The 25,451-nt window shown below is 71.4% G+C and overlaps 2 protein-coding genes across 8 annotated transcripts in view; one reads left to right on the top strand and one right to left on the bottom strand.

The window, feature by feature from the left end:
* The first annotated feature begins 759 nt into the window (after window positions 1-759).
* MAP4K1 (mitogen-activated protein kinase kinase kinase kinase 1) lies at window positions 760-14,344 on the top strand. Of its 7 annotated transcripts, none has more exons than XM_075134450.1 (33): window positions 760-950; window positions 2,004-2,061; window positions 2,705-2,795; window positions 2,876-2,940; window positions 3,075-3,130; window positions 3,243-3,290; window positions 3,413-3,455; window positions 4,002-4,074; window positions 4,148-4,279; window positions 4,358-4,420; window positions 4,504-4,585; window positions 5,202-5,318; window positions 5,887-5,965; window positions 6,227-6,285; window positions 6,707-6,765; window positions 7,258-7,302; window positions 7,479-7,502; window positions 7,575-7,617; window positions 7,839-8,016; window positions 8,353-8,429; window positions 8,513-8,551; window positions 8,632-8,716; window positions 9,225-9,301; window positions 9,409-9,469; window positions 9,537-9,642; window positions 10,060-10,181; window positions 10,255-10,358; window positions 11,626-11,803; window positions 12,529-12,597; window positions 13,184-13,273; window positions 13,667-13,737; window positions 13,956-14,011; window positions 14,089-14,344. In XM_075134450.1, exons 1-33 carry the CDS (start codon window positions 861-863, stop codon window positions 14,156-14,158), a joined length of 2,610 nt encoding a protein of 869 aa, XP_074990551.1. In that variant the 5' UTR covers window positions 760-860; the 3' UTR covers window positions 14,159-14,344. The 7 variants fall into 7 exon arrangements, with proteins under 7 accessions (XP_074990551.1, XP_074990545.1, XP_074990549.1 ...); XM_075134444.1 differs by having other exon boundaries at window positions 795-950; window positions 10,123-10,181; XM_075134447.1 differs by lacking the exon at window positions 2,004-2,061 and having other exon boundaries at window positions 881-950.
* Window positions 14,345-14,416: 72 nt separating this feature from the next.
* Window positions 14,417-25,451, bottom strand: part of RYR1 (ryanodine receptor 1) — a 77,557-nt gene continuing 66,522 nt past the window's right edge. The window contains 18 exon segments of the mRNA XM_075134343.1: window positions 14,417-14,610; window positions 14,887-14,938; window positions 15,023-15,123; window positions 15,212-15,276; window positions 15,359-15,515; window positions 16,651-16,785; window positions 16,867-17,013; window positions 17,602-17,662; window positions 17,748-17,878; window positions 17,982-18,024; window positions 18,283-18,413; window positions 19,621-19,848; window positions 20,342-20,428; window positions 20,638-20,803; window positions 21,545-21,618; window positions 22,299-23,638; window positions 24,103-24,184; window positions 24,810-24,914. Coding sequence (XP_074990444.1) covers window positions 14,515-14,610; window positions 14,887-14,938; window positions 15,023-15,123; window positions 15,212-15,276; window positions 15,359-15,515; window positions 16,651-16,785; window positions 16,867-17,013; window positions 17,602-17,662; window positions 17,748-17,878; window positions 17,982-18,024; window positions 18,283-18,413; window positions 19,621-19,848; window positions 20,342-20,428; window positions 20,638-20,803; window positions 21,545-21,618; window positions 22,299-23,638; window positions 24,103-24,184; window positions 24,810-24,914 — 3,201 coding nt within the window. The 3' untranslated portion in view covers window positions 14,417-14,514.

Genomic DNA, 25,451 nt, shown 5'->3' with positions numbered 1-25,451 from the left:
ACATCTACAGGCCCCGCCCACAGGGCAGGCCGCGCCCATCCCTCAGAGCCACGCCCACAGAGGCGGGCCACGCCCACAGCGCCTCTGCCCAGTACGGGCGGGGGGTCTCGGCATGGTCTGACTGGACCAAACTGGGGGGATCAATGAGAGGGAGGTTCCTACTGGGATGGACTGGGCCATATTGAGGGTGGAGGGGGGTTTCCACTGGGATGGACTGGGCCATACTGGGGGTGGAGGCGGGGCTCCCACTGGGATGGACTGGGCCATACTGGGGGTGGAGGTGGGGTTCCCACTGGGATGGACTGGGCCATACTGGGGGTGGAGGCAGGGTTCCCACTGGGATGGACTGGGCCATACTGGGGGTGGAGGGGGGTTCCCACTGGGATAGACTGGGCCATACTGGGGGTGGAGGCGGGGTTCCCACTGGGATGGACTGGGCATACTGGGGGTGGAGGTAGGGTTCCCACTTGGATGGACTGGGCCATACTGGGGGGCACTGGGACACAGCGGGGCACATTGTGGGGGGGCCACACTGAGGCCAAACTGGGCTCTTATGGGGGCTACTGGGATCAAACTGGCGATACTGGTATCAAACTGGCGATACTGGTCTCAAACTGGGGACACTGGGATCATACTGGGCCCAGACTGGGGCAGCGGGGGGACAAACTGGTCTCAAACTGGTGCCGCCGCCGGCCCCGAAACCGGATGCCTGGCTCCCCAGTGGGCCGTGCCTCAGTTTCCCCTTCCGCTGCAGTGCCTTGTGGGGGGTGGGGGGGGCCGCCACCTCCCGCCGCTCGGCCTCGCTCGCGGGTGCCGAGGGGTGCGGGGTGGGTGGGGGTGCGGGTGGGGGGGGCACCGCCATGGACCCCCGTCACCTCCACCGGGACCCCCAGGAGGAGTTCGAGGTCCTGCAGCGCCTGGGCGGCGGCACCTACGGGGAGGTCTATAAGGTGATGGGGGGCCCCCCCCAAAAAATGGGGGTGGGGGGGGTGGGTGACCCCTGTGACCCCCCCGAAACTGGCCGCGGGGTGCAGGGGAGCGCCCGGATACCGGGGTCCTCGGGGTGGGGGGTGGCGAGAGGTGCCCCTCTACCCGCAAAGGGGCCCCCTGCTCCCCCAGTGCCTCCCGCTTCCCCCCAGTGCCTCCCGCTTCCCCCCCAGTGCCTCCCACTTCCCCCCCAGTGCCTCCCAGTTTCCTCTCAGTGCTCCCAGTCCCCCCCTCAATGCTCCCAGTCCCCCCCCAGTGCCTCCCGGTTCCCTCCCAGTGCTCCCAGACTCCCCCTCAATGTTCCCTGTCCCCCCCCAGTGCCTCCCAGTTCCCTCTCATTGCTCCCAGTGCCCCCCCGGATGCTCCCGGTCCCCCCCCAGTGCCTCCCGGTTCCCTCCCAGTGCTCCCAGTCCCCCCGCAATACTCCCAGTCCCGCCCCCAGTGCCTCACAGTTCCCTCTCAGTGCTCCCAGTCCTCCCCCCAATGCTCCCAGTTCCCTCCCACTGCTCCCAGTCCCCCCGCAATGCTTCCAATGCCCCCTCAATGCTCCCAGTCCCCCCGCAGTGCCTCTCAGTTCCTTCCCAGTGCTCCCAGTTCCCTCGCAATGCTCCCAGTCCCCCCCAGTGCCTCCCAGTTCCCTCCAAGTGCTCCCAGTTCCCCCTCAGTGCTCCCAGTACCCCTCTCAATGCTCCCAGTCCCCCTCTCAATGCTCCCAGTTCCCCTGCAGTACCTCCCAGTTCCTTCCCAGTGCTCCCAGTCGCCCCACAATGCTCCCAGTCCCCCGCCAGTGCCTCCCGGTTCCCTCCCAGTGCTCCCACTTCCCTCTCAGTGCTCCCAGTCCCCCCACAATGCTCCCAGTCCCCCGCCAGTGCCTCCCGGTTCCCTCCCAGTGCTCCCAGTCCCTGGCAATGCTCCCAGTGTCCTCCCCAAAGACCCCGGTGCCAGATGCACCGGGGGCACTGGGGGCACTGGGAGCACTGGGAGCACTGGGAGGCCCTGAGCCCCTGCCCCCCCAGGCCCGCAGCAAGGCCACGGGCGAGCTGGCGGCCATCAAGGTTGTCAAGATGGAGGCGGGTGAGGGCCCCCCCCGCGGGACCCCCTGGGATCCCCCGTACCCCAATACCCCCTGGGAGCCCCCAACACCCCCGACCCCCCCCAGGACCCCTTAAATCCCCCGGCCCTTTGTGGGGACGTCCCTGAGCCCCCCCAAACTCCCTCGGGGGGCTCTTGGGAAGCCCCGACACCCCCCAGGGCCCCCCAATACCCTTTGGGACTCCCTGGGGTGCCCTGAGACCCCCCCAATACCCCTCGGGACCCCCTGGGATGCCCTGAGACGCCCCAGGACCCCCCCCAATACCCCTCGGGACCCCCTGGGATGCCCTGAGACCCCCCCAATACCCCTCGGGACCCCCTGGGATGCCCTGAGACCCCCCAGGACCCCCCCAATACCCCTCGGGACCCCCTGGGATGCCCTGAGACCCCCCCAATACCCCTCGGGACCCCGTGGGATGCACCGAGACCCCCGGGACCCCCTCAATACCCCTCGGGACCCCCTGGGATGCCCTGAGACCCCCCCAATACCCCTCCGGACTCCCCAGCGCCCCCCAATACCCTTGGGACCCCCTGGGATGCCCCGAGACCCCCCCAATACCCCTCGGGACCCCCCTGGGACCCCCGGGGTGCCCCCCCGCCCCCCCGCAAGCCTCTGCCCCCCCAGACGACGACTGCGCCACGCTGCAGCAGGAGATCCTGATGGTCCGGTCCTGCCAGCACCCCAACATCATCGCCTACTTTGGCAGCTACAGCTGGTGAGGGTCCCCCCAATCCCCCCCCAGCCCCCCCAACCCCCCCAGCCCCCCCAAATCCCTCAAATCCCCCCCCCCCGCAGGTGCAACAAGCTGTGGATCTGCATGGAGCTGTGCGGGGGGGGGTCTCTGCAGGACATCTACCACGGTACGGGGGGGGAAACTGAGGCACGGGGGGGGGGGGCGGGCTGTCTGCTGTCTGCTTTTGGGCTGGAACCCCCAATTTTGGGGTTCCCCCATTCTTGGGGGGGTCCCCGGATGCCTGAGCCCCTCTCCCCGCAGTGACGGGACCCCTCTCGGAGCTGCAGATCGCTTACGTCTGCAGGGAGACCCTGGAGGTGAGTGGCCCCCCCCGGGGACCCCCCAGGGACCCCCAACCCTGGGGACCCCCCCAGGGACCCCCCCAGGGACCCCTACCCCCGGGGCTGACCCCCATCCTCATCCTCGCAGGGGCTTTCGTACCTGCACTCCCAGGGCAAGATCCACCGGGACATCAAGGTAGGGGGGACAAGGGGGGGGCCAAGGGGGGGCACACACATTGGGGGGGTCACACGTTGGGGGGGGGGTCACACATCGGGGGGGGCCGGGGGGGTCCCGCTGACCCCGTCCCGTCGCTGCAGGGAGCCAATATCCTCATCAACGACAGCGGGGAGGTGAAGCTGGGTGAGTGCTGGGGGGGCGGTGGGGAATTGGGGGGCTATGAGGGTCTGGGGGGGCAATGGGGGGGCAATGGGGAATTGGGGGGCTGCGGGGCAATGGGGGGGCAATAGGGAATTGGGGTGGGGGGGGCAGTGGGGAATTGGGGGCTGTTGGGGGGCTATGGGGTGGCAATAGGGAATTGGGGGGTGTGGGGGACAATGGGGAATTGGGGGGCTATGAGGGTCTGGGGGGGCAATGGGGGGGCAATGGGGAATTGGGGGGCTATGAGGGTCTGGGGGGGCAATGGGGGGGCAATGGGGAATTGGGGGCCATGGGGAGGCAATGGGGAATTGGGGAGCAATGGGGGGACCGGGGGGGCAATGGGGATTTGGGGGATAAAGGGGGGGCCAGGGATGCTGGGGGCACTGGGTGTGGGGGGGGCCCTCGCAATGGGGGCAGTGGAGTGAGGGGGTGCTGGAGCCCAGATCCCTCCGGGGGGGCTGGTGGGGGGGGTCTCAGTCCCGGGGGGCGGTCAGGGGGTCCCCCCATCCCTAACCCCCCCCCTCCCAGCCGACTTCGGGATCGCGGCGCAGATCAGCGCGACCTTCGCCCGGCGGATGTCCTTCATTGGCACCCCGTACTGGTGAGGGGGGGGCCGGGGGGGCCCTGGGGGGGGGTGTCGGACCCCCACTGCCCCCCCCCCCGTGCCCCCCCAGGATGGCCCCCGAGGTGGCGGCGGTGGAGCTGAAGGGGGGGTACAACGAGCTCTGCGACGTCTGGTCGGTGGGCATCACCGCCGTGGAGCTGGCCGAGCTGCAGCCCCCCATGTTCGACGTGCACCCCCTGCGGTGAGCGGGGACCCCCCCCCACCCCACCCCCCCAGCACCCATGGGTGGGGTCCCCCTGACCCTCACCCCCCCCCCCAGGGTGCTGTTCCTGATGTCCAAGAGCGGGTACCAGCCCCCCAAGCTGAAGGACAAGGCCAAGTGGTGAGCGGGGGGCTGGGGGTGCCGGGGCCCCCCCGCGGGATGGGGGGACCCCCCCCCCCCAGCCCTCACCGTGTCCCCCCCAGGTCCCCCTCCTTCCACAACTTCGTCAAGGTGACGCTCACCAAGAACCCCAAGAAACGGCCCAGCGCCGCCAAGATGCTCAGCGTGAGCCCCCCCCGCCAGGGACCCCCAAACCAGGCTGGGGGGGGCCCGAGCCCCCCCTCGTCCCCTCCCTGTCCCCGTCCTGTCCCCTCCCTGTCCCCTCCCTGTCCCCATCCTCATCATCCCCGTCCCCATCCTCATCATCCCCGTCCCTCGTCCCCACGTCCCCCGTCCCCGTCCCCACGTCCCCCGTCCCTGTCCCCACGTCCCCATCCCCGTCCCCACGTCCCCCGTCCCCGTCCCCACGTCCCCGTCCCCATCCCCGTCCCCACGTCCCCCGTCCCCGTCCCCACGTCCCCGTCCCCATCCCCGTCCCCACGTCCCCCGTCCCCTGTCCCCATCCCCGTCCCCGTCCCCACGTCCCCGTCCCCACGTCCCCGTCCCCATCCCCGTCCCCACGTCCCCCATCCCCTGTCCCCGTCCCCCGTCCCCGTCCCCGTCCCCACGGCCCCCATCCCCTGTCCCCGTCCCCCGTCCCCGTCCCCGTCCCCACGTCCCCGTCCCCGTCCCCGTCCCCACGTCCCCCGTCCCCCATCCCCTGTCCCCGTCCCCCGTCCCCGTCGCCGTCCCCACGTCCCCGTTCCCGTCCCCGTCCCCACGTCCGCCGCCCCGTCCCCAGCACCAGTTCGTGGCCCAGCCGGGGCTGAGCCGGACCCTCACCCTGGAGCTGCTGGAGAAGCTCCGGGACCCCGAGCGGCTCCTGGGGGGCTGCGACCCCGAGGAGGAGGAGCCCGAGGTGGGGCCGGGGCACGGGGGGCACTGGGTCGGACTGGGAGCGCTGGCGGGGACTGGGGCATGGGACTGGGGGGGACGAGGGGTGGCACTGAGGGCACTGGGGAGCACTGGAAGTGCTGGGGGGGACGAGGGGTGGCACTGAGGGCACTGGGGAGCACTGGAAGTGCTGGGGGGGACGAGGGGTGGCACTGAGGGCACTGGGGAGCACTGGAAGTGCTGGGAGGGACGCGGGGGCACTGGGGAGCACTGGAGGGGGGGACGCAGGGGACATTATGGGGGACTGGGGGGGACTGGGAGCACTGGGTGCCTTAGGACTGGACTGGGAGGCACTGGGGGCCACTGGGGGGCTCTGCGGGGTACTGGGAGGCACTGGGGAGCTCTGGGGGGCACTGGGGGGTACTGCGAGGCACTGGGGAGCTCTGGGGACACTGGGGGGCACTGGGGGGCTCTGGGGGGCACTGGGAGGCACTGGAGAGTACTGTGGGGCACTGGGGGATTCTGGGGGGCACTGGGAGGCACTGGGGGGCAGTGGGGGAGCACGGGGCCCCCGTCACCCCTCGGCCTCGCAGCCGCCGCCCCCCGTGCCCCGCCGGATCCACTCCACCCACCGCCCCCCCCCCGCCGGCCGCTGCGACCCCGGCCCCCACCGTGAGTGTCCCCCCCCGGACCCCAACTGTCCCCGAGAGTGTCCCCACCGTGTCCCCACATCCCCTGTGCCCCTATGTCCCCTGTCCCCCCACCCCCCTTGTGCCCCCCATCCCCTGTACCCCCACGTCCCCCATCCCCGTGCCCCCATGTCCCCTGTGTCCCCCATGTCCCCTGTGTCCCCCCCGTCCCCTGTGTCCCCCATGTCCCCCCAATGTCCCCTGTGTCCCCCCAATGTCCCCATGCGGTCCCTTGTCCCCACAGTGCACCACCTCGGGGGGGGGCCGTGCTGGCGGAAGGAGGGGGACCCCACGGCACACCCGGTACGTGGGACCCCCACCCACATTGGGGGCTGGGGGGTGTCTGGAGTGGTTGGGGGTCCCTGGGGAGCCTGGGGGTGCTGGGGGGGGCCTGGGGGTCCCTGGGGAGCCTGGGGGTGCTGGGAGGGAAACTGGCAGGATGGGGGGTCCCTGGGGAGCCCTGGGGTGCTGGGGGGGGACGCTGGAAGGGTTGGCAGTCCCTGGGGTGCTGGGGAGGACCCTGGAAGGGTTGGGGGTCCCTGGGGAGCCCTGGGGTGCTGGGGGGGGGCCCTGGGGGGAGCCAGGAGGCAATGAGGGGGTCTGGAGGTCCCCTGGGGGACACCAAGGGGTTTGGGGGGGCCCTGGGGTCTTCTGGGGTGTCTCGGTCCTCCTGGGGGGCTGGGGGTCCCCTGTTTGCAGCCCCCCCCCGGCCCCTCTCCTCCAGGGGTCCTCGGCAAAGCCCGGCTGCGGCAGGAGAGTGGGGGGGTCCGAGGGCAGCGCACGGTGAGAGGGGATGGGGGTACGGGGACGGGGGGGACACGGGGACTGGGGGGGGACACGGGGACTGGGGGGGACATGGGGACTGGGGGGGACACGGGGACTGGGGGGGACATGGGGACTGGGGGACACGGGGACTGGGGAGGGACACGGGGACCTGGGGGGACATGGGGACTGGGGGGGACATGGGGACTAGGGGGGACACGGGGACCGGGGGGGACACGGGGACTGGGGGGGACACGGGGACCTGGGGGGACATGGGGACTGGGGGGGACACGGGGACCGGGGGGGACACGGGGACTGGGGGGGACACAGGGACTGGGGGGACACGGGGACTGGGGGGGGACACGGGGACTGGGGGGTGATGGGGGACACATGGTTCGAGGGCAGCGCACGGTGAGATGGGGACCGGGGGGGACACAGGGACATGGAGGGGACATCATCGGGTCGGCTGGGGGGACATGGGGGGGACACGGCCTCACGCCCGGCTGCTCGCAGGGACGACACCTCCGACGACGACGACGACTACGATGACGTTGACATGTGGGTGACACCATCCCCCCCGTCACCCTGCACCCCGATGTCACCCTGTCCCCCCCAGGGACATCATCCTGTCCCCTGGGCATCGTCCCCACTGCGCAGGGTGGGGGTCGCCCCCACGCCCCCCCACGCCCCCCCACGTCCCCCTGTCTCACCCTCCTCCTCTCTCCTCCCCCCAGACCCAGCCGTGGTGACCCCAACAGGTACCGTCCCGTGTCCCCAACCCCGACCCCCCCCAACTTGGGGCGCCCCCCAACGCTGCGCTCTGTCCCCAGTGCCACGCTGCCCGACGACGTGCCCCCCCCGCTGCCCCCCAAGGTGAGCCCCGCCCCGGCCATACCCCGAGTGGGGGGACCCCAACATCGGCCGTCCCCAACACTGGGGGTTCCCAGTCCCAAATGGGGGGGGGGGGCACACACCAGTCCCAAACTGGGGTCCCCATCCCAGCTGCACTGGGGAGGACGCCCCCCCCCTTAGCCCCCCCCATCTTGTGCCCCCCCATCTGACCCCTTGTCCCCTCCATGTCCCCCCCCCGGCAGCCCAAGTTCCGGACGGGCTCGGCCGAGGCCCCCCCCGCCGAAGACCCCCGCCCGCGGCCCCCCAGGCCCCTCCTGGAGCAGCCCCCCCCCCCGGCCCTGGTGCGCTGCGCCAGCGGCCCCGCGGGGGGGCTCGGCCCCCCGGCCCCCACCCGGGGGGGGCCCCTGGCTGCCAGCTCAGGTAGGACGGGGACGTGGCGGGGGGGGGGACATGGGGGCATAGGGGGGACGCTGGGGACATGGGACATCCCGCCCCGATGTCCCCAGTGCACCCCAATGCCCCCCGATGTCCCCAATGCCCCCCCGATGTCCCTAATGCCCCCCAATGCCCCCCTGATGTCCCCAATGCCCCCACCCTGTGTCTCCCGTACCCCCCCGATGTCCCCAGTGCACCCCCTGATGTCCCCAATGCCCCCCAATGCCCCCCTGATGTCCCCAACGCCCCCACCCTGTGTCCCTCATGCCCCCCCCCGCAATGTCCCCAATGCTGTCCCCAACCCCGCTGTCCCCCCCCCAGACCCCGCGCTCTGGTCGGGGCCCTGCAGCGAGGACCCCCCCCTGCTGCCCCCCAAGACAGAGAAGATCCGGAGAGCGGTGAGCCCCCCCCCCCGCCGTGTCCCCCCCCCTTGTCACCCCGCTGTCCCCGACCCCCCGTGACCTCTCTGTCCCCCCTCCAGGTCCCTGTGGACAACGGGGGGGCCACCCCGAGGCCACAAGTGAGTGCCAGGGTGGGGGGGGCTGGGGTGGGGGGGGTGTACCCCAATACCTGCCCCCCCTCACCTCCTCGGCCCCCCAGGAGGGCTCCCTCTTCCGGAAGGTGTTTGAGGGGTGTCCCCTGCGCGTGACGGCCACCACCACCTGGACGCACCCCGGCACCCAAGGTGGGCTTGGGGGGGCGAGGGGGGGGCGCTGGGACGCCTTGGGGACATGGGGGTGCACTGGGGACATCGGGGGGGGGCATGGCGGACACAGGGTGGGGGCATTGGGGACATCGGGGGGGCATTGGTGACATTGGGGGGGCATTGGGGACATCAGGAGGGCATTGGGGGGCACTAGGGACATCGGGGGGGCATTGGGGACATTGGGGGGGCACTGGGGACATTGGGGGGCATTGGGGGCATTGGGGACATCAGGAGGGCATTGGGGGGCACTAGGGACATCGGGGGGGCATTGGGGACATTGGGGGGGCACTGGGGACATTGGGGGGCATTGGGACACAGGGCGGGGGCACTGAGGGTGCACCGGGGACATTGGGGACATCAGGGGGTGCACTGGGGACGTGGGATGGGGTCCCGGGGGCCATTGGGTGCCTCGGGGACCTCGGGGCGCATTGGGGTGACGGGAGGACGGGGGGGGGACGTGGCCCCTGACCCCGTGTCCCCCCCCCAGACCCCCACCTCATCCTGGGAGCAGAGGAGGGGATCTTCACCCTGAACCAGGGCGAGCCCGAGGCCACGCTGGAGCTGGTGGGTTTGGGGGGTCTGGGGGGGCCTGGGGGGGCCTGGGGGGGGTTTGGGGGGGTTTGGGGGGCCTGGGGGGGCCTGGGGGTCCCAGCCCCCTGACCCCCCCCCAGCTCTACCACAGCCGCACCTCCTGGCTCTACTCCATCGGCAACGTCCTCATGTCCGTCTCGGGTGAGTGGGGGGATTTCGGGGGGCTGGGGACCCCCAGACCCTCGCTGACCCCCCCTCGCCCCCCCAGGGAAGACCCCCCAGCTCTACTCCCACAGCCTGCTGGGGCTCCACGAGCAGAGCAAGAGGGAGCAGCGCCCGGGGGTGCACATCTCCCCCCACCGCCTGCTGCCCAGGTACGGGGGACCCCCGACCCCAACCCTGCTGCCCAGGTACGGGGGACCCCCAGACCCCCCCAACCCTGCTGCCCAGGTACGGGGGACCCCCGACCCCAACCCTGCTGCCCAGGTACGGGGACCCCCAGCCCCCCCCAACCCTGCTGCCCAGGTACGGGGGACCCCCAACCCCAACCCTGCTGCCCAGGTACGGGGGACCCCCGGCCCCCAACACTGCTGCCCAGGTAATGGGGGGACCCCCAGACCCCCCCAACCCTCCTGCCCAAGTAATGGGGGGACCCCAGACCTCCCCAACCCTGCTGCCCAGATAATGGGGGGACCCTCAGACCCCCAACCCTGCTGCCCAGATAATGGGGGGACCCCCAGCCCCCCCCACCTGCTGCCCAGGTAACAGGGCCCCCCATCGGGACCCCCCAGCTCCGGGCTGAGCCTGGGGGACACGCGAGGTGCCCCCCAGGGACCCCGTCATGTCCCCCCCAGGAAGAACGTCACCTCCACCAAGATCCCCGACACCAAGGGCTGCCGGACCTGCTGCGTGGGTGCGTGGGGGGCCCGGGGGGCCCGGGGGGCCAGTGGGGGGTCGGGGGGCTGAGGGGGTCCCGGTGTCCCCAGCCAGGAACGGGCAGACGGGGTGTCACTACCTGTGCGGGGCGCTGGACGCCGGCGTGGTGCTGCTGCAGTGGTACCAGCCCCTCCAGAAGTTCATGCTGGTCAGGGTAGGGACCCCCCCGACCCCCGTCCCCAACAGCCCCCGGACCCCTGGCCCTGGCCCCAACAGCCCCCGACCCCCACCCTGGCCCCAACAGCCCCCCGACCCCCGTCCCCAACAGCCCCCGGACCCCGGTCCCTGTCCCCAACAGCCCCTGGACCCCTACCCTGGCCCCAAGAGCCCCCCGACCCCCGTCCCCAACAGCCCTCCGACCCCCACCCTGGCCCCAGCAGCCCCCCGACTCCCGTCCCCAGCAGCCCCCCGCCCCATCCCCAACAGCCCCCCGACCCCCGCCCCGTCCCCAACAGTCCCCGGACCCCTGTCCCTGTCCCCAGCAGCCCCCAGACCCCCGTCCCCAACAGCCCTCCGACCCCCACCCTGGCCCCAGCAGCCCCCCGACTCCCGTCCCCAGCAGCCCCCCGCCCCATCCCCAACAGCCCCCCGACCCCCGCCCCGTCCCCAACAGTCCCCGGACCCCTGTCCCTGTCCCCAGCAGCCCCCGGACCCCCGTTCCCAACAGCCCCCGGACCCCCACCCATGTCCCCAACAGCCCCTGGACCCCCGTCCCTATCCCCAACAGCCCCCGGACCCCTGCCCCGTCCCCAACAGCCCCTGTCCCTGTCCCCAACAGCCCCCGGACCCCCACCCATGTCCCCAACAGCCCCTGGACCCCCGTCCCTATCCCCAACAGCCCCCGGACCCCCGCCCCGTCCCCAACAGCCCCTGTCCCTGTCCCCAACAGCCCCCGGACCCCCACCCATGTCCCCAACAGCCCCTGGACCCCCGTCCCTATCCCCAACAGCCCCCGGACCCCCGCCCCGTCCCCAACAGCCCCTGTCCCTGTCCCCAACAGCCCCCGGACCCCCGCCCCGTCCCCAACAGCCCCTGTCCCTGTCCCCAACAGCCCCCGGACCCCCGCCCATGTCCCCAACAGCCCCCAGACCCCCACCCATGTCCCCAAACCCCCGCCCACATCCCCGTGGTGGGTTCCCACGTCCCCGTGTCCCCACAGTGAGTCCCCACATCCCCGTGCCCCCACATCCCCGTGGCGGGTCCCCACGTCCCCATGCCCCCACGTCCCCATGGTGTGTCCCCACGTCCCCACGTCCCCGTGGCGGGTCCCCACGTCCCCATGCCCCCACGTACCCATGGTGTGTCCCCACGTCCCCACGTCCCCGTGGCGGGTCCCCACGTCCCCGTGCCCCCACATACCCATGGTGTGTCCCCACGTCCCCACGTCCCCGTGGCGGGTCCCCACGTCCCCGTGTCCCCAGCACTTTGACTTCCCGCTGCCGTCACCGCTGCGGGTGTTCGAGCTGCTGGTGACCCCCGGGGGGGAGCTCCCCAGCGTCTGCATCGGGGTCAGCCCCGGCCCCTCGCCCGCCCGCCCCGTCCTCTTCCACACCATCAACCTCAACTCCCTCACCTCCTGGTTCGCCCACGCCGGCGCCGGTGAGCGGGGCTGGGGGGCCGGGGGGGCCTGGGGGGGCCTGGGGGGCCTGGGGGGACCGGGGGGCCTGGGGGGGCCTGGGCCATCGGGGCTCCCGTGCTCTGGCTGGGCAGCCTGGGGGAGCTGGGATACCTGGGGGAGTTGGGGTCCCTGTGCTCAGTCTGGGGGTCCTGGGGGATTTGGGGTCCCTGTGCTCAGCCTGGGAGTCCTGGGGGATTTGGGGTCCCAGGGAATTTGGGGGGACCTGGGGCATCGGGGCTCCCATCCTCTGGCTGGGCAGCCTGGGGGAGCTGGGGTACCTGGGGGAGTTGGGGTCCCTGTGCTCAGTCTGGGGGTCCTGGGGGATTTGGGGTCCCTGTGCTCAGCCTGGGGGTCCTGGGAGATTTGGGGTCCCAGGGAATTTGGGGGGACCTGGGGCATCGGGGCTCCCATCCTCTGGCTGGGCAGCCTGGGGGAGCTGGGGTCCCAGGGGGATTTGGGGTCCCTGTGCACAGCCTGGGGGTCCTGGGGGATTTGGGGTCCCTGTGCTCAGTCTGGGGGTCCTGGGGGATTTGGGGGTCCCAGGGGGATTTGGGGGCCTGTCCCCAGTCTGGGGGTCCCTGGGATGATTTGGGGGTCCCCCTACCCCTTTGAGCTGGGGGGTCCTGTGCCAAGCCTGGGGGTCGCAGGGGGATTTGGGGGGGCCTGGGAGGGTTTGGGGGTCCCCTCACCGCTGCCCCCCCCGCAGAGCCCTCCTGCCCCGGCCCCGTGCAGGTGACGCAGCTGGACAGCGAGACCGTGCTGGTCCTGCTGGACCGTGAGTCCGTCCGTCTGTCCCTCCGTCCGCCGTCCGTCCGTCCGTCTGTCCCTCCGCTCACGTGGCCGGCTGTCCGTCCGTCTGTCCAGCTATCCGCCGTCCGTCCGTCCGTCCGTCTGTCCCTCCGCTCACGTGGCCGGCTGTCCGTCCGTCTGTCCAGCTATCCGCCGTCCGTCCGTCCATCCGTCCCTCCGCTCGCACGGCTGGCTGTCCGTCCGTCTGTCCAGCTATCCGCCACCCGTCCGTCCGTCCGTCCGTCCGTCCGTCTGTCCCTCCGCTCGCGCGGCCATCTGTCCAGCTATCTGCCACCCACCCATCCGTCTGTCCATCCCTCTCTCCACCCACCCACCCATCCGTCTGTCCATCTGTCCATCCCTCTCTCCACCCACCCGTCCGTCCGTCCACCCACGGGGATGCCCGTCCACCGGGGGGTCCCAGGGCGTCTGGGGGGGTCCCAGGGGTTCCGCAGGGGTCTCAGGGGGGTCCCAGCAGGGTCCCAGGGGGGTCTCAGGGGACCCCAGGGGGTCCCGGGGGCTCTTGGCGGGGTCCCAGCGGGTCCCGGGGGGTCTGACCCGCGCCCCCCCAGGGAGCGTGAAGCTGGTGACGCTGCAGGGAGCCCCGGCCCGGGGGCTGGCGACCCCCGACATCCCCTTCGACGTGGCCGTGGAGGCCGTGGGTGGGTGCTGGGGGAGAAATCGGGGTGCTGGGGGGGCCGGGGGGTCCTGGAGGGGAAATGGGGGGTCAAGGAGGTGCTGGGGGAGGAAATGGGGGTGCTGGGGGGTCAGGGGGGTCCTGGAAGGGAAATGGGGGGGGCAGGGGGGTGCTGGGGGAGAAATGGGGGTGCTTGGGGGTTCAGGGGGGTCCTGGAGCGGAAATGGGGGGTCAAGGAGGTGCTGGGAGGGAACTGGGGGTGCTGGAGGGTGAAGGGATACAGGAAGGTGCTGGGAGAGAACTTGCGGGGGGGTCAGGGGGTGCTGGGGCGTGCAGGGGGGTGCTGGGGGCTTGTGGGTGCCAGAGGGGTGCCGGGGGGGTGCAGGGGGGGTCCCCAGCTCTGACACCCCCCCCCCAGCGCTGGTCCGCGGCTGCGTCCAGGCCTTCTGGCGTCACGGGGTGCAGGTGCGGCAGGTGGGCTCGGCCCAGGTGAGCCCCCCCGGCCCCCCCCACCCCCATACCCCCCACCCCCCCAAAACCTCCCACCCCCCCCATAGCCCCCCGCCCCCCATAGCCCCAATGCCTAGGGCCCCAAACCTTGGGGGGGGGGCAGAGACCCCTGCTCCCCGGTGCAGGGGACCCCCCCCATCCCTGGGGACCCCCCCCATGCCTGGGGACCCCCCCACCCAGCCCCACTCCCCCCCCAGCTGATCGAGGAGGTGCGGGACCAGCGCTGGACCTTCCGCCTGCTCAGCTCCCACAGGTACAAACTGGGGGGGGTCCCGGGGGGTTCCCCGGGGGCACCCCCACCCCACCCTGACCCCCCCCATCTCCCCCCAGCACCCTGGTCCTGGAGACGCGCCCCGCCGACGAGGCCAACGCTTACAGCAACCTCTACATCCAGGGGTGACCCCCCCGGGACCCCCCCGGGGCTGGGGGGACCCCCACCAGCCTGGCGGGGGGGGTTGCAGGGAGGTTGAGCTGGGCCCCCCCCAGCCAGACCAGCACCCATGGGTGCGCTCTGCACCCCCCCCCAGCATCTCCCTCCTTTTGCTGACAGTTGTAATTATTTGCACCCCCAAAAAAACCTGAAGAGCCCCCAAAATCGCTGTGTTGGGGGGGGGTCTGATTGGGGGGGGGCGGGCAAGAAGGAAGCGGGGGGCAGCGACACTCTCCAGGGTTTATTGGCGACGGAGGCAAGGGCCCCCCCCGGCAGACAAGGCACTTAGAGGGGGGAGCCGGGGGTCCCGGGGGGTCCCGGGGGGGTCACCCCAGCTGATCCTCGTACTGCTTGCGGAAGCAGTCGCCGGCGGGGAAGAAATCCCAGCAGCGCTCCTGGTACATCTTCCAGACGTAGGACTCCTGGGGGGGTCGGTGGATTTGGGGGGGGGGGAGTCAGGGCAGGGACCCCCCCCGGCACAACCCCCTCCTCCCACCGGCGATGTGCGATTCCCCCCCATATCCCCCCAAAGCCCCCCAGAGAGACCCCCCCCCCCATACAACCTGCCTGCACCCCACGGGCCCCCCCCCAGCTCCCATCCAAGGCCCCCCCGACCCGTGCAAGCCCCCCCCCGCTGGTAAGACCCCCCCATCGCCGGTGTGCCCCCCCCCACGTCACCCCCTCCCGGGGGGTCTCACCTGCCCCGTGTGCTCCGTCTCGTCCTTGTTGATCAGATACATCAGGAAGAACCTGGGGGGGGCCGTGGTCAGTTTGGGGGGGCTGGGGCCCCCCGGTGCCCCCCCGGTGCCCCCCCGGTGCCCCCCCGTCCCTCACATGTAGTTGGCCAGGTTGTGCTCCTCCAGCGTGTGGGTCTCGAAGCCGTGGGGGGTCGTGTCGAAATAGTCGCTCCCGATACCGCAGATAAAACATTTCGTCTGGGGGGGGGGGTGGGTGTCAGGGGGGGTGTCAGGGACCCCCCCCCCCCCTCGCCGGATCGGGGACCCCCCCCCGGGGGTCACTCACCTCCATGTCCTCCTTCACCTGCTCCTGCTGGTCCCGCAGCTCCCCAAAAGCATCGATGATCAGACCTGGGGGGGGGACACACACAAAGGGGGGGTCACCAGGGCGGAGACCCCCCCATAGGCCCCCCAGCCCCGGGGGGGTCCCTACCCTGGATGATGGCCAGGAGGATGACGATGACGAAGAAGAAGAAGGTGATGTCGAAGACGACGCGGTACAGCTCGTAGTCGTCCCCCGCCGGGTCCTCGATCTCGTCCCCGATGCCCCCCCCGGCCCGAACCCCCACGTACATGTGGAACAGGTAGCACTGGGGGGGGCACGGGGGGGTCAGGGACCCCTCAGGACCCCCAGCTGCCCCCCAAGGACCCTATTCCCTCCCAGGGAGCCCCCAAACCCTCCTAGGGACTGCCAGGGCCCCCAGGACCATCCCAGAGACCCCCCCAGGGACCCTCTGGACCCTCCTGGATGCCCCAGAACCACCCCAGACCCCCCCCCCAGACATGCTCTGGACCCCGCTAGACCCCCCAGAACCACCCCAGACCCCCCAGGGACCCCCTGGAGACCCCCCCTGACCTCCACGGGACCCACTGGATGCCCCCAGGGACTGCAGCTCCACCTCTAAGACACCCCCAGGCCCCCCAGAACCACCCCAGAGACCCCCAGCTCCTCCAAAGGGACCCTCTGCAGATCCCCAGGGACCTCCAGAGACCCCTCAGGACCCCAGAGACCCACCAGGGCTGTCCCAGGGACCCCTTGGGTGTCCTGGATGCCCCCAGGACCATCCCCGACCCCTCAGTTCCCACCAGTGACCCCTCAGGACCCTCCCCAGGAACCTCCAGGACCCCCCAAGCCCCACTGGACTCCCCAGGGTCCTCCTAGGACCATCCCAGGGACCCCAGAGATGCCCCCAGGACCCTCTAGGACCATCCCAGGGCCCCCCTAGATGGCCCAGGACCACCCTAGATGGCCCAGGACCCCCTAGGACCATCCCAGGGACCCCAGAGATGGCCCAAGACCCCCTAGGACCATCCCAGGGCCCCCCTAGATGGCCCAGGACCCCCTAGGACCATCCCAGGGACCCCCTAGATGCCCCCGGACCCCCTAGGACCATCCCAGGGACCCCAGAGATGCCCCAAGACCCCCTAGGACCATCCCAGGGACCCCAGAGATGCCCCCAGGACCCCCTAGGACCATCTCAGGGTCCCCCTAGATGCCCCCGGACCCCCTAGGACTATCCCAGGGACCCCAGAGATGGCCCAAGACCCCCTAGGACCATCCCAGGGTCCCCCTAGATGCCCCAGGACCCCCTAGGACCATCCCAGGGACCTCCTAGGTGCTCCAGGACCCCCTAGGGACCCCATGCATGCTCCCAGGACCACCCCCTGCCAACCCAGGGTCTCTCCTGGGTCCCCCCCCTCCCGCTGGCCCCCCCCCCCACAGACCGTCATCATGTCGTCGCACTTCATGTCCGGCTCATCCTCATCCTCGCTCTTGTTGTAGAACTTGCGGAAGAAGTTGAAGGCCACCACGGTGTAGAGGTACACCACCACGGCCAGCAGCCCCACCGTCATCGCCAGCTGGGGGGGACAGGGACGGCGTCAGCGGGGGGTGTCACGTCCCCCCCCCCCGACCCCCTCCCCACCCCGGCCCCCACCCACCTGCTTGCCGTTGTGGGTGACGGAGGAGAGGATGGTGCGCAGGGTCTTCACCCCCATGGCGATGTCCAGGAGGTGGGAGGCGAAGAAGAAGTTGTTGTAGTGGCCCAGCAGGGACATGGCCATGTACCAGGTGAGGTAGAGGAAGGACTGGGGGGGGGGGACGACAGCGCGGGGGGTCACCGCGTGGCCTGGCACCCCCGTTGCTGGGGGTCCCACATCCCCATCACCCTGGGACCCTCATTGCCTTGGGACCCCCACTGCTGGGGGTCCCACGCCCCCTTCACCCTGGGACCCCCATCACCCTGGGACCCTCACTGCTGGGGGTCCCACACCCCCAGACCCCCATCACCCTGGAACCCCCATCACTGAGGGTCCCACACCCCCATCACCCCAAGTCCCCCATCACCCTGGGACCCCCCACTGCTGGCGGTCCCACACCCCCATCACCTCGGAACCCCCATCACCGGGGGTCCCACACCCCCATCACCCCAAGTCCCCCATCACCCTGGGACCCCCCACTGCTGGCGGTCCCACACCCCCATCACCTCGGAACCCCCATCACCGGGGGTCCCACACCCCCATCACCCCAAGACCCCCATCGCCCTGGGACCCCCATCCTTAGGTGGGGCTCCTGACTCCCACCACCATGGGACCCCCACCCCTGGGGGGTCCCAGATCCCCCCCACCCTGAGCCCCCCCATCACCCCAGCCCCCCCCCCCAAGCCCCCCACTCACGTTGTCGGTGAAGATGACCCCAAACTTCCAGATCTGGTACCTGATGTCGATGGACGTGATCCTGGGGGGGGTTGGGGGGGGGTGAAGATGTGCGGGGGACCCCCGGAACGGGGCCGACTCCCCCCGGGCAAGCCCCCCGCACCCACCAGGTGAGGAGGGAGCTGTCGGGGGGGGGTTTCCTCTCCCCCTGCGCCCCGATCTCCAGGCTGGCCAGCTCCATCCCCAGCAGCTCCGCGATGCGCTCGCGCCCGTAGATGTCCCCGTATTTCTCCAGGACCTGGGGGGGGGACACGGTCGGGGCCGGGGGGGACATACGGAAGGGGGGGGACACACACGGTCCCCTCCTGTGTCCCCCCCCCGGGCTGCGGGACCCCCCTCACCTTCCTCTTGACAAACTTGTCCCAGTAGTTGCTGGGGAAGGACCTGAGGGAATGGGGGGGTCAGGGGGGGTTGTGTGTCCCCCCCCAGCAAACACATCCGGCCTGGGGGGGCCCCAGGGGACCCCCAGCTGGTCCCAATGGTCCACCAGGACTCCCATACTGGCTGTTGAGCTCCAGCAGGTCCCACTGACCCCCCCCCGGACCCCCCCAGGCCCCCCCAGCCCCCCGTACTGGGCGTTGAGCACCAGCCGGTCCCATTGGCCCCCCCCAGGCCCCCCCCGGCCCCCCCAGCCCCCCGTACTGGGCGTTGAGCACCAGCCGGTCCCACTGGCCCTTGACGTCGTCGTCGGGCGGCTGCTCGGTGATGTAGAGCCCCGAGAACTCCAGGCGCCGAGCCACCTCCTTCTCCCGCTTGAAGATCACCAGTGGGATCTGGGGAGGCGGGGGCGCGGGGACAGGGCGGGGGGCGCGGGGACAGGGGGACAGGGGGACAGGGTCAGGGGGGCGTGGGAACAGGGCGGGGGGACACGGGGACAGGGGCGGGGGGACGCGGGGGGACGCGGGGGGACACGGGGACAGGGCAGGGGGACACGGGGACACGGGGACAGGGGGACAGGGTCAGGGGGGCACAGGGGCGGGGGGGCACGGGGACAGGGGCGGGGGGACAGGGGGACAGGGTCAGGGGGGCGCGGGGACAGGGCGGGGGGCACGGGGACACGGGGACAGGGGGACAGGGTCAGGGGGGCACGGGGACAGGGCGGGGGGACACGGGGACACAGGGACAGGGCGGGGACACACGGGGGGACATGGGGACCAGGTTAGGGGACACAGCAGGACATGGGGACAGGGTCAGGGGACACGGGGGGACATGGAGGGCAGCGCGGAGGTGGGGGTCAGTGGGGACATGGGGACAGGGTGGGGGGGGCACGGGGACACGGGGACAGGGTCAGGGGGGCACAGGGACAGGGCGGGGGGACACGGGGACAGGGTCAGGGGGACACAGGGACACAGGGACAGGGCGGGGGGACACGGGGGGACATGGGGACCAGGTTAGGGGACACAGCAGGACATGGGGACAGGGTCAGGGGACACGGGGGGACATGGAGGGCAGCGCGGAGGTGGGGGTCAGTGGGGACATGGGGACAGGGTGGGGGGGGCACGGGGACACATGGGGACACGGGGTCAGTGGGGACACGGGACCTGGGAGGGGTCAGCAGGCCCTGGGGGCGTGGCGAGGCACAAGGGGGCGTGGCGCCAGGTGTGAGCGCGGGGGGGTACAGGGGGGGACAGGTGTGGGCGTGGCCAGATGAGAGGGTGTGGCCAGATGAGAGGGTGTGGCCAGATGAGAGGGTGTGGCCAGATGAGAGGGTGTGGCCAGATGAGAGGGCGCGGTCAGGGGCGGGCGGGCTTGACCAGGGATGGGTGGGCGTGCAGGGGGGGCGGGTGGGCGTGCCCGGGGGCCGGGGGGCGTGCCCGGGGGGCCGGGGGGCGTGCCCGGGGGGCCGGTGGGCGTGCCCGGGGGGCCGGTGGGCGTGGCCAGGTACTGATGCCAAGCAGTGATGGTGCAGGTGGGAGGGCGGGACCAGGCGCGGGTGTGGCCGAGGGGGCGTGGCCAGGGCCAGGGCGTGGCCGGGCGCACCTTGAGGCAGTTGTAGCCGATGATGCAGAGGAAGGCGACCAGGGTGTGGGCCAGGGCCAGCCCCTGCAGCGCCGGCTGCATGTAGCCCGTGCTCTCCTCCAGGAAGTAGTAGACCACGCTCTCCTCCCCGGCCCCCCCGGCCTCCTCGGCCCCCCCGGCCTCCTCGGCCACCGCCGCCAGCCCCGAGCCCTCCGCCTCCTCCTCCGCGCCCGGAGGGTGCTCCGACACCTGGGGGCGGGGGGGTTAAGGACCCTCTGTGGCACCCGCCAGCCCACCCTGCCGACCCCATGGGACCTCCCGCCGAGGACCCGGGGTGCCCTCAACCCTGTGCTGTACCCCCCCTCCCTCAGGAACCCCCACCTTGTCCCATAACCCCCCTAACGGGGACCCAGGGGTCTGGGGTGCCCCTGCTCTACCCCATACCCCTCCATGAGGACACCCCACCCCATCCCATACCCCCCCGGGGACCCGGGGTGCCCCCACCCCATCCTATACCCCCTCCAGGGACCCACCACCCCGACCCATAACCCCCTCCAGGGACCCAGGGTGCCCCTACCCCATCCCATACCCCCCTCGGGACCCGAGGTGCCCCCACCCCATCCCATACCCCCCCAGGGACCCACCACCCTATCCCATATCCCCCTAGGGACTCGGGGTGCCCCCACCCCATCCCATACCCCCCTCCATGGGACCTGGGGTGCCCCCCCCCAGGGACCCAGACCTTGTAGAAGAGGAGGATGAAGTTGATGGCGAAGGCGAGGAAGAGCGCCAGGAACCGCAGGTTGTAGAAGTTCCTGGACAGGTAGTTCTGCACCGGGGGGGGGGGACAGGAGATGCTCAGGGCTGGGGGGGGCCAGCCCCGGGAACCCCCCCGAGCACCCACCCAGGGTCCATCCCCATTGATGGGGGTCCCATTGCCCCCCCCAGGGATGGGGGTCCTGGTGCCTGCCTCGCACACGGGGATGGGGGTCCCGGTGCTGAGGCAATGGGGGTCCTGGCCCCCCCGGCCCCCCGTACCAGGAATTTGACCCTCTGGACCTCCAGCTCAGCCCAGAACTCGAAGGCTCCCTCGGCTGGCGGCTCCTTGCGCTCCCGGGGAACCGATTTCCTCCTCTTCTCGGGGGCCTCGGGCTCGGGGGCCCCCTCGGCCCCCTCCGCCCCTGCCTTCTCCCCATTCTCTGTGCTGGAGAGAAGGCGCTGCCTGGGTGGGGGCCTCCAGCGGGACCCTCCGTCCTTCCCACAGCCCCCCAACGGGGCCAGGCACCCCCCAACGGGGCCATGGACCCACCCCATAGCTCCAACGGGGTCATCCAGCACCCAATGGGGCCACGCAGCACCCAACAGGGCCATGGACCCACCCCATAGCTCCCACGGGGCCATGCAGCACCCAACGGGGCCATGGACCCACCCCATAGCTCCCACGGGGCCACACAGCACCCAACGGGGCCATGGACCCTCCCCATAGCTCCAACGGGGCCACGCAGCACCCAACGGGGCCATGGACCCACCCCATAGCTCCAACGGGGCCACGCAGCACCCAACGGGGCCATGGACCCACCCCATAGCTCCAACGGGGTCATCCAGCACCCAACGGGGCCATGGACCCTCCCCATAGCTCCAACAGGGTCATCCAGCACCCAATGGGGCCATGCAGCACCCAACGGGGCCATGGACCCACCCCATAGCTCCAACAGGGTCATCCAGCACCCAATGGGGCCACGCAGCACCCAACGGGGCCATGGACCCACCCCATAGCTCCCACGGGGCCATGCAGCACCCAACGGGGCCATGGACCCACCCCATAGCTCCAATGGGGCCACGCAGCACCCAACGGGGCCACGCAGCACCCAACGGGGCCATGGACCCACCCCACCGCCCCAGTGGGGCCACGCACCCCCCAGCGGGGCCCCGGCCCCCCACTCACTCGGCTTTCTCCGCCTCGCCCGCCGGCTCCTCCTCCTTCTGCGGCTCCTCCTCCACCACCTCCTGCCCGTCCTCCTGTGGTGGGAGCCAGGATCAGGCCCGGGGCGGGGGGGCACGGACCAGTCCCCCCCAAAGCCTCGCTCAGGCTGACCATGCCCAAAGGGGCAGGAACCAGGGGTTTGGGGACCCCCACTCTGCTCCCCACTGCTGGGAGGGAGGCCAGGGGTCCTGCCCCCCATAAGGACCCCCCCAGTGCCCTGCTCCCCCATAGATAGGGACCCCAGGGATCCTGCCCCCCCTATAGGGGACCCCCACCATACTGCCCATCCCGTAGGGACCCCAAGCATCTTCCTGCCCCCCCAGGGAACCCACGAATCCTGCCCCCCCACAGGGGACCCCCACCATACTGCCCACCCTATAGGGACCCCAAGAATCCTCCTGCCCCACCCAGTGGTCCTGCCCACCCATAGGGGACCCCCACCATACTGCCCACCCTATAGGGACCCCAAGAATCCTCCTGCCCCCCCATAGGGGACCCCCACCATTCTGCCCACCCTATAGGGACCCCAAGAATCCTCCTGCCCCACCCAGTGGTCCTGCCCACCCATAGGGACCTCCCCCAGAGTCCTGCTCCCCCATAGGGGACCCCTGGGGTCCCCCCCCCCCAGAGACCCCCAGCATCCTGCCCCCCCCCAGGGACCCCGAGAATCCCCTCCCCATAGCACCCCCCCCCCGAGCCCCCATCGGCCGCCTACCCCAATCTTCCTCCGGAGGATGGGAGTGCCCTCGGGGGTGGGGGGCTCGGCGGCGGGGGGCTCCCCGATGTCCCCCAGCCCCCCGGGGGCGTCGGGGGCCACCAGCCGATAGTGCCCGGGCTCCTTGCACACCCCAAAAGCCACCACCGGCGCCGCCGCCGCCGCCGCCTCCTCCTCCTCCTCCTCGGGGGGCTGCGGCAGGTCGGGGGCGGGGGGGGGGACAGGGTCTAGGGGACCCCCCTCCTCCCCCCCCGCGCCCCCCCCAGCCTCGCCGCCCCCCACGGCGTCCTGAGTGGGGTCGGGCATGCTGGCCAGCAGCTCGGCCAGGGCCAGGCGCTGCGCCCCCTCCACCAGCCCCCCTCCAAAAAGGGAGGTCCAGGCCAGGCGCCCCACGGCCCCCAGCACCCCCCAGCCCCCCAGAAGCCCCCCCAGCACCGCCCGGCCGGCGGCCGCCCCCGCCGCCCACGCCAGCTCCCGACCCGGCCGTCGTCGCAAGCGTCGCAAGCGTCGCCGCCAAGTTTGGGGGGTCCCCAACAAATGTCGCAACCCCCCGGCCCCCGCCAGCAGCTCCCCGAAAGCCGAGGCGGGTTCGGCAGGGGGCGGAGGACCGGTGTGGTCGGGGGGCTCCTCCTCTTCCTCCTGCTCTTCATCCTCCCCTCCTTCCCGAGGGGGCTCCTCCTCGGAGAGGCGAGAGGCGATCTGCATCTCGAAGATGGTGTCCTCGCAGAAGTTGACGAAGAGCTCCATCTTCTCGGCCTCCCCCCCCTCGTTGACCACGTCGAAGATGAACTGGCGCTTGGATTCCTTCACCTGGGGCATCTCCCACTGCGCCTTGTTGGCGGCGCTGATCTCGAAGTAGAGGCGCTCGATCCGCCGAGCCGCTCCCATGATCTCGATCCGTCCCAGGAAAGGGCGGAAATACTCCAGGATGCTGGCCGCCTGCTCCAGGAAGGTCCGGAGACGCTGGTCGTGGGGAACGTGCTCCGAGAGGTTGGTGAGGAGCACGGCGACGTTGAAGCCGATATCGCGGGCGGGCTCTTGGAAGCGACCGGCGAAGGCTTCCACGTCGATCATCTCGTTCTCGTCCGCCTCGGAGCAGGAGAGGAGGAACTGGATCTCGGCGGGTTCGTATTGCTTCTGGCTGTCCATCGCCTTCTGGAAATCCTTCTTGGAGATGAGACCTCGCGGGTCCGAGACGTAGTCGCGGAAGGCGTCCGAGGCCACGATGTCCCGCAGCTTCAGGAACATGTCGAAGAACTTGAGGATCATGGTGACGTTGCTGGAGGACTCCACCAGCATGTCCACCATCTGCCGGGCGATGGTCCCGTTCACCACGTTGCCTGTGGATGGGGAGCGGGGGGTCCCGTCAGGTCCGGGGGTGCTGCGGGGGCAGCCCCGGTGGCTGGGGACACCCTGGAGAGCACGGGGACAGCCCTGGTGACCAGGGGACAGCCCCGGGTGGCCAAGGACATCTCAAGTGGCATGGGCCACCATGGATGGTGGGGAGCACCCAGAGAGGACACCCTGAGGGACGGGGGAGACCCTGGAGAGTGAGGGGACACCCCGATGGCGCAGGGACAGCCCGGACGGTGAGGGCACCTCATTTTGGGGGGACACCCCTGGTGATACGGGGTGATGGGTGGCCTCAGGACACCCTGGACGGTGGATGGGATGTCCTAACCCCAGGTGGCACGGGACGGCGAGGACACCCTGGACGGCAGGGGAACCCTGGGTGACGTTGGGACCCCCACGGCAGCGACGGGGTCCTGGACGCCTCGGGGTGGGGGGGGCAGGGGGACCCCACCTTCCAGCAGGGACAGCAGCATCACCACCATGTCCTTCTGCAGGTCCAGCAGCTCCTTCAGCAGCCCGATCTGGCTGGAGTCCTGGGGGGGGGACACACGGCACAACGGGGGGGACACCATGAGCCCAAGGTGGTCCCCCCCCCATGCCGTGACCCCCACCACGGCCCCGGACCCCCTTACCTGGGGGCGCGACCTCCAGCACCGCTCCTCGCAAGGGGGGGTGGTGGCCCCCCATCTCCCACACAACCCAAGCGTGGGGGGGGGGGTTCGGGGGGGGGTTTGCCATGCCGGGGGAGGGGGGTTAGCGAGGCCATGCAGCGCTGGGGAGGGGGACGGGGCGGGGCGGGGGGGCTCGGCGGGTGCTTACGCCCATCCGCGGTCCCGGCGTTTGGCCCATCTGGCGGCAGCGGGGGCGGAAAGGTCCGTCAGAGCCAACTCGGGGTGTCGCGGGGTCCCCCCGAGGCATCGTGGGGTCCTCCCAGGCTGTCGTGGGGCGTGTCCCCTCCCTCCCCCCCCCCCCCCCAGCTTGGGGGGTCCTTAGGGTGCCCCGGGGCCAACGGGATGGGTTGGGGGTCGTGGGGGGGCTGCTGATGCCACCGGGGACTTGGGTGTCCCCAACCCACTTGGGGACAACAAGGAGGGGGCAGCGGGTTAGTAGGGGGTGTGGGGGGGCTCCCAGTGCTCCCAGTGCCCTCCCAGTGCCCACCTGGGCCAGCTTCTTCATCATGTGGGCGAAGACGTGGAGGAAGCCGACGACGGCGTCCCAGAGGCGGCTGTGGGCCAGGCTCTGCTGGTTCCCCGTGCAGGGACCCTGCGGGCGGCGGGTGCTGGCACCGCGGGCCCCGGGACCCCCAGAGACCCCCCGGGGACAGTGGGAGCCCCAGGACCCCCAGGGAATTGGGAGCACCAGGGAACACCGGGGACACTGGGATCCCTGGGGCATTGGGGCTCTTGGGGACCCCGGGGACATCATCCCTGGGTCACTGGGGTCTCCTCCCAGGGACTTCGGGACCCCTGGGGGCCCCCCAGGAACATCAGGGCCCTTGGGGACCTCCCAGGGACATCAGGGCCCCTTGGACACTGGGGTCCTTGGGGACCTCCTAAGGACATCGGGACCTCTGGGACACCAGGGTCCTTGGGGACCCCCAGGGACATTGGGAGCTCTTGGACACCAGGGTCCTTGGGGACCCCCAGGGACATTGGGGCCCCTTGGACACCGGGGTCCTTGGGGACCCCCAGGGACGTTGGGGCCCCTTGGACACCAAGGTCCTTGGGGACCTTCTAGGGACATCGGGACTTCTGGGACCTTGGGGTCCTTGGAGACCCCCAGGGACATCGGGACCCCTTG

The sequence above is a fragment of the Calonectris borealis genome, chromosome 32, assembly GCF_964195595.1.
Source record: "Calonectris borealis chromosome 32, bCalBor7.hap1.2, whole genome shotgun sequence".
Taxonomy (NCBI): domain Eukaryota; kingdom Metazoa; phylum Chordata; class Aves; order Procellariiformes; family Procellariidae; genus Calonectris; species Calonectris borealis.
This window is presented reverse-complemented; position numbering and strand designations above follow the sequence as displayed.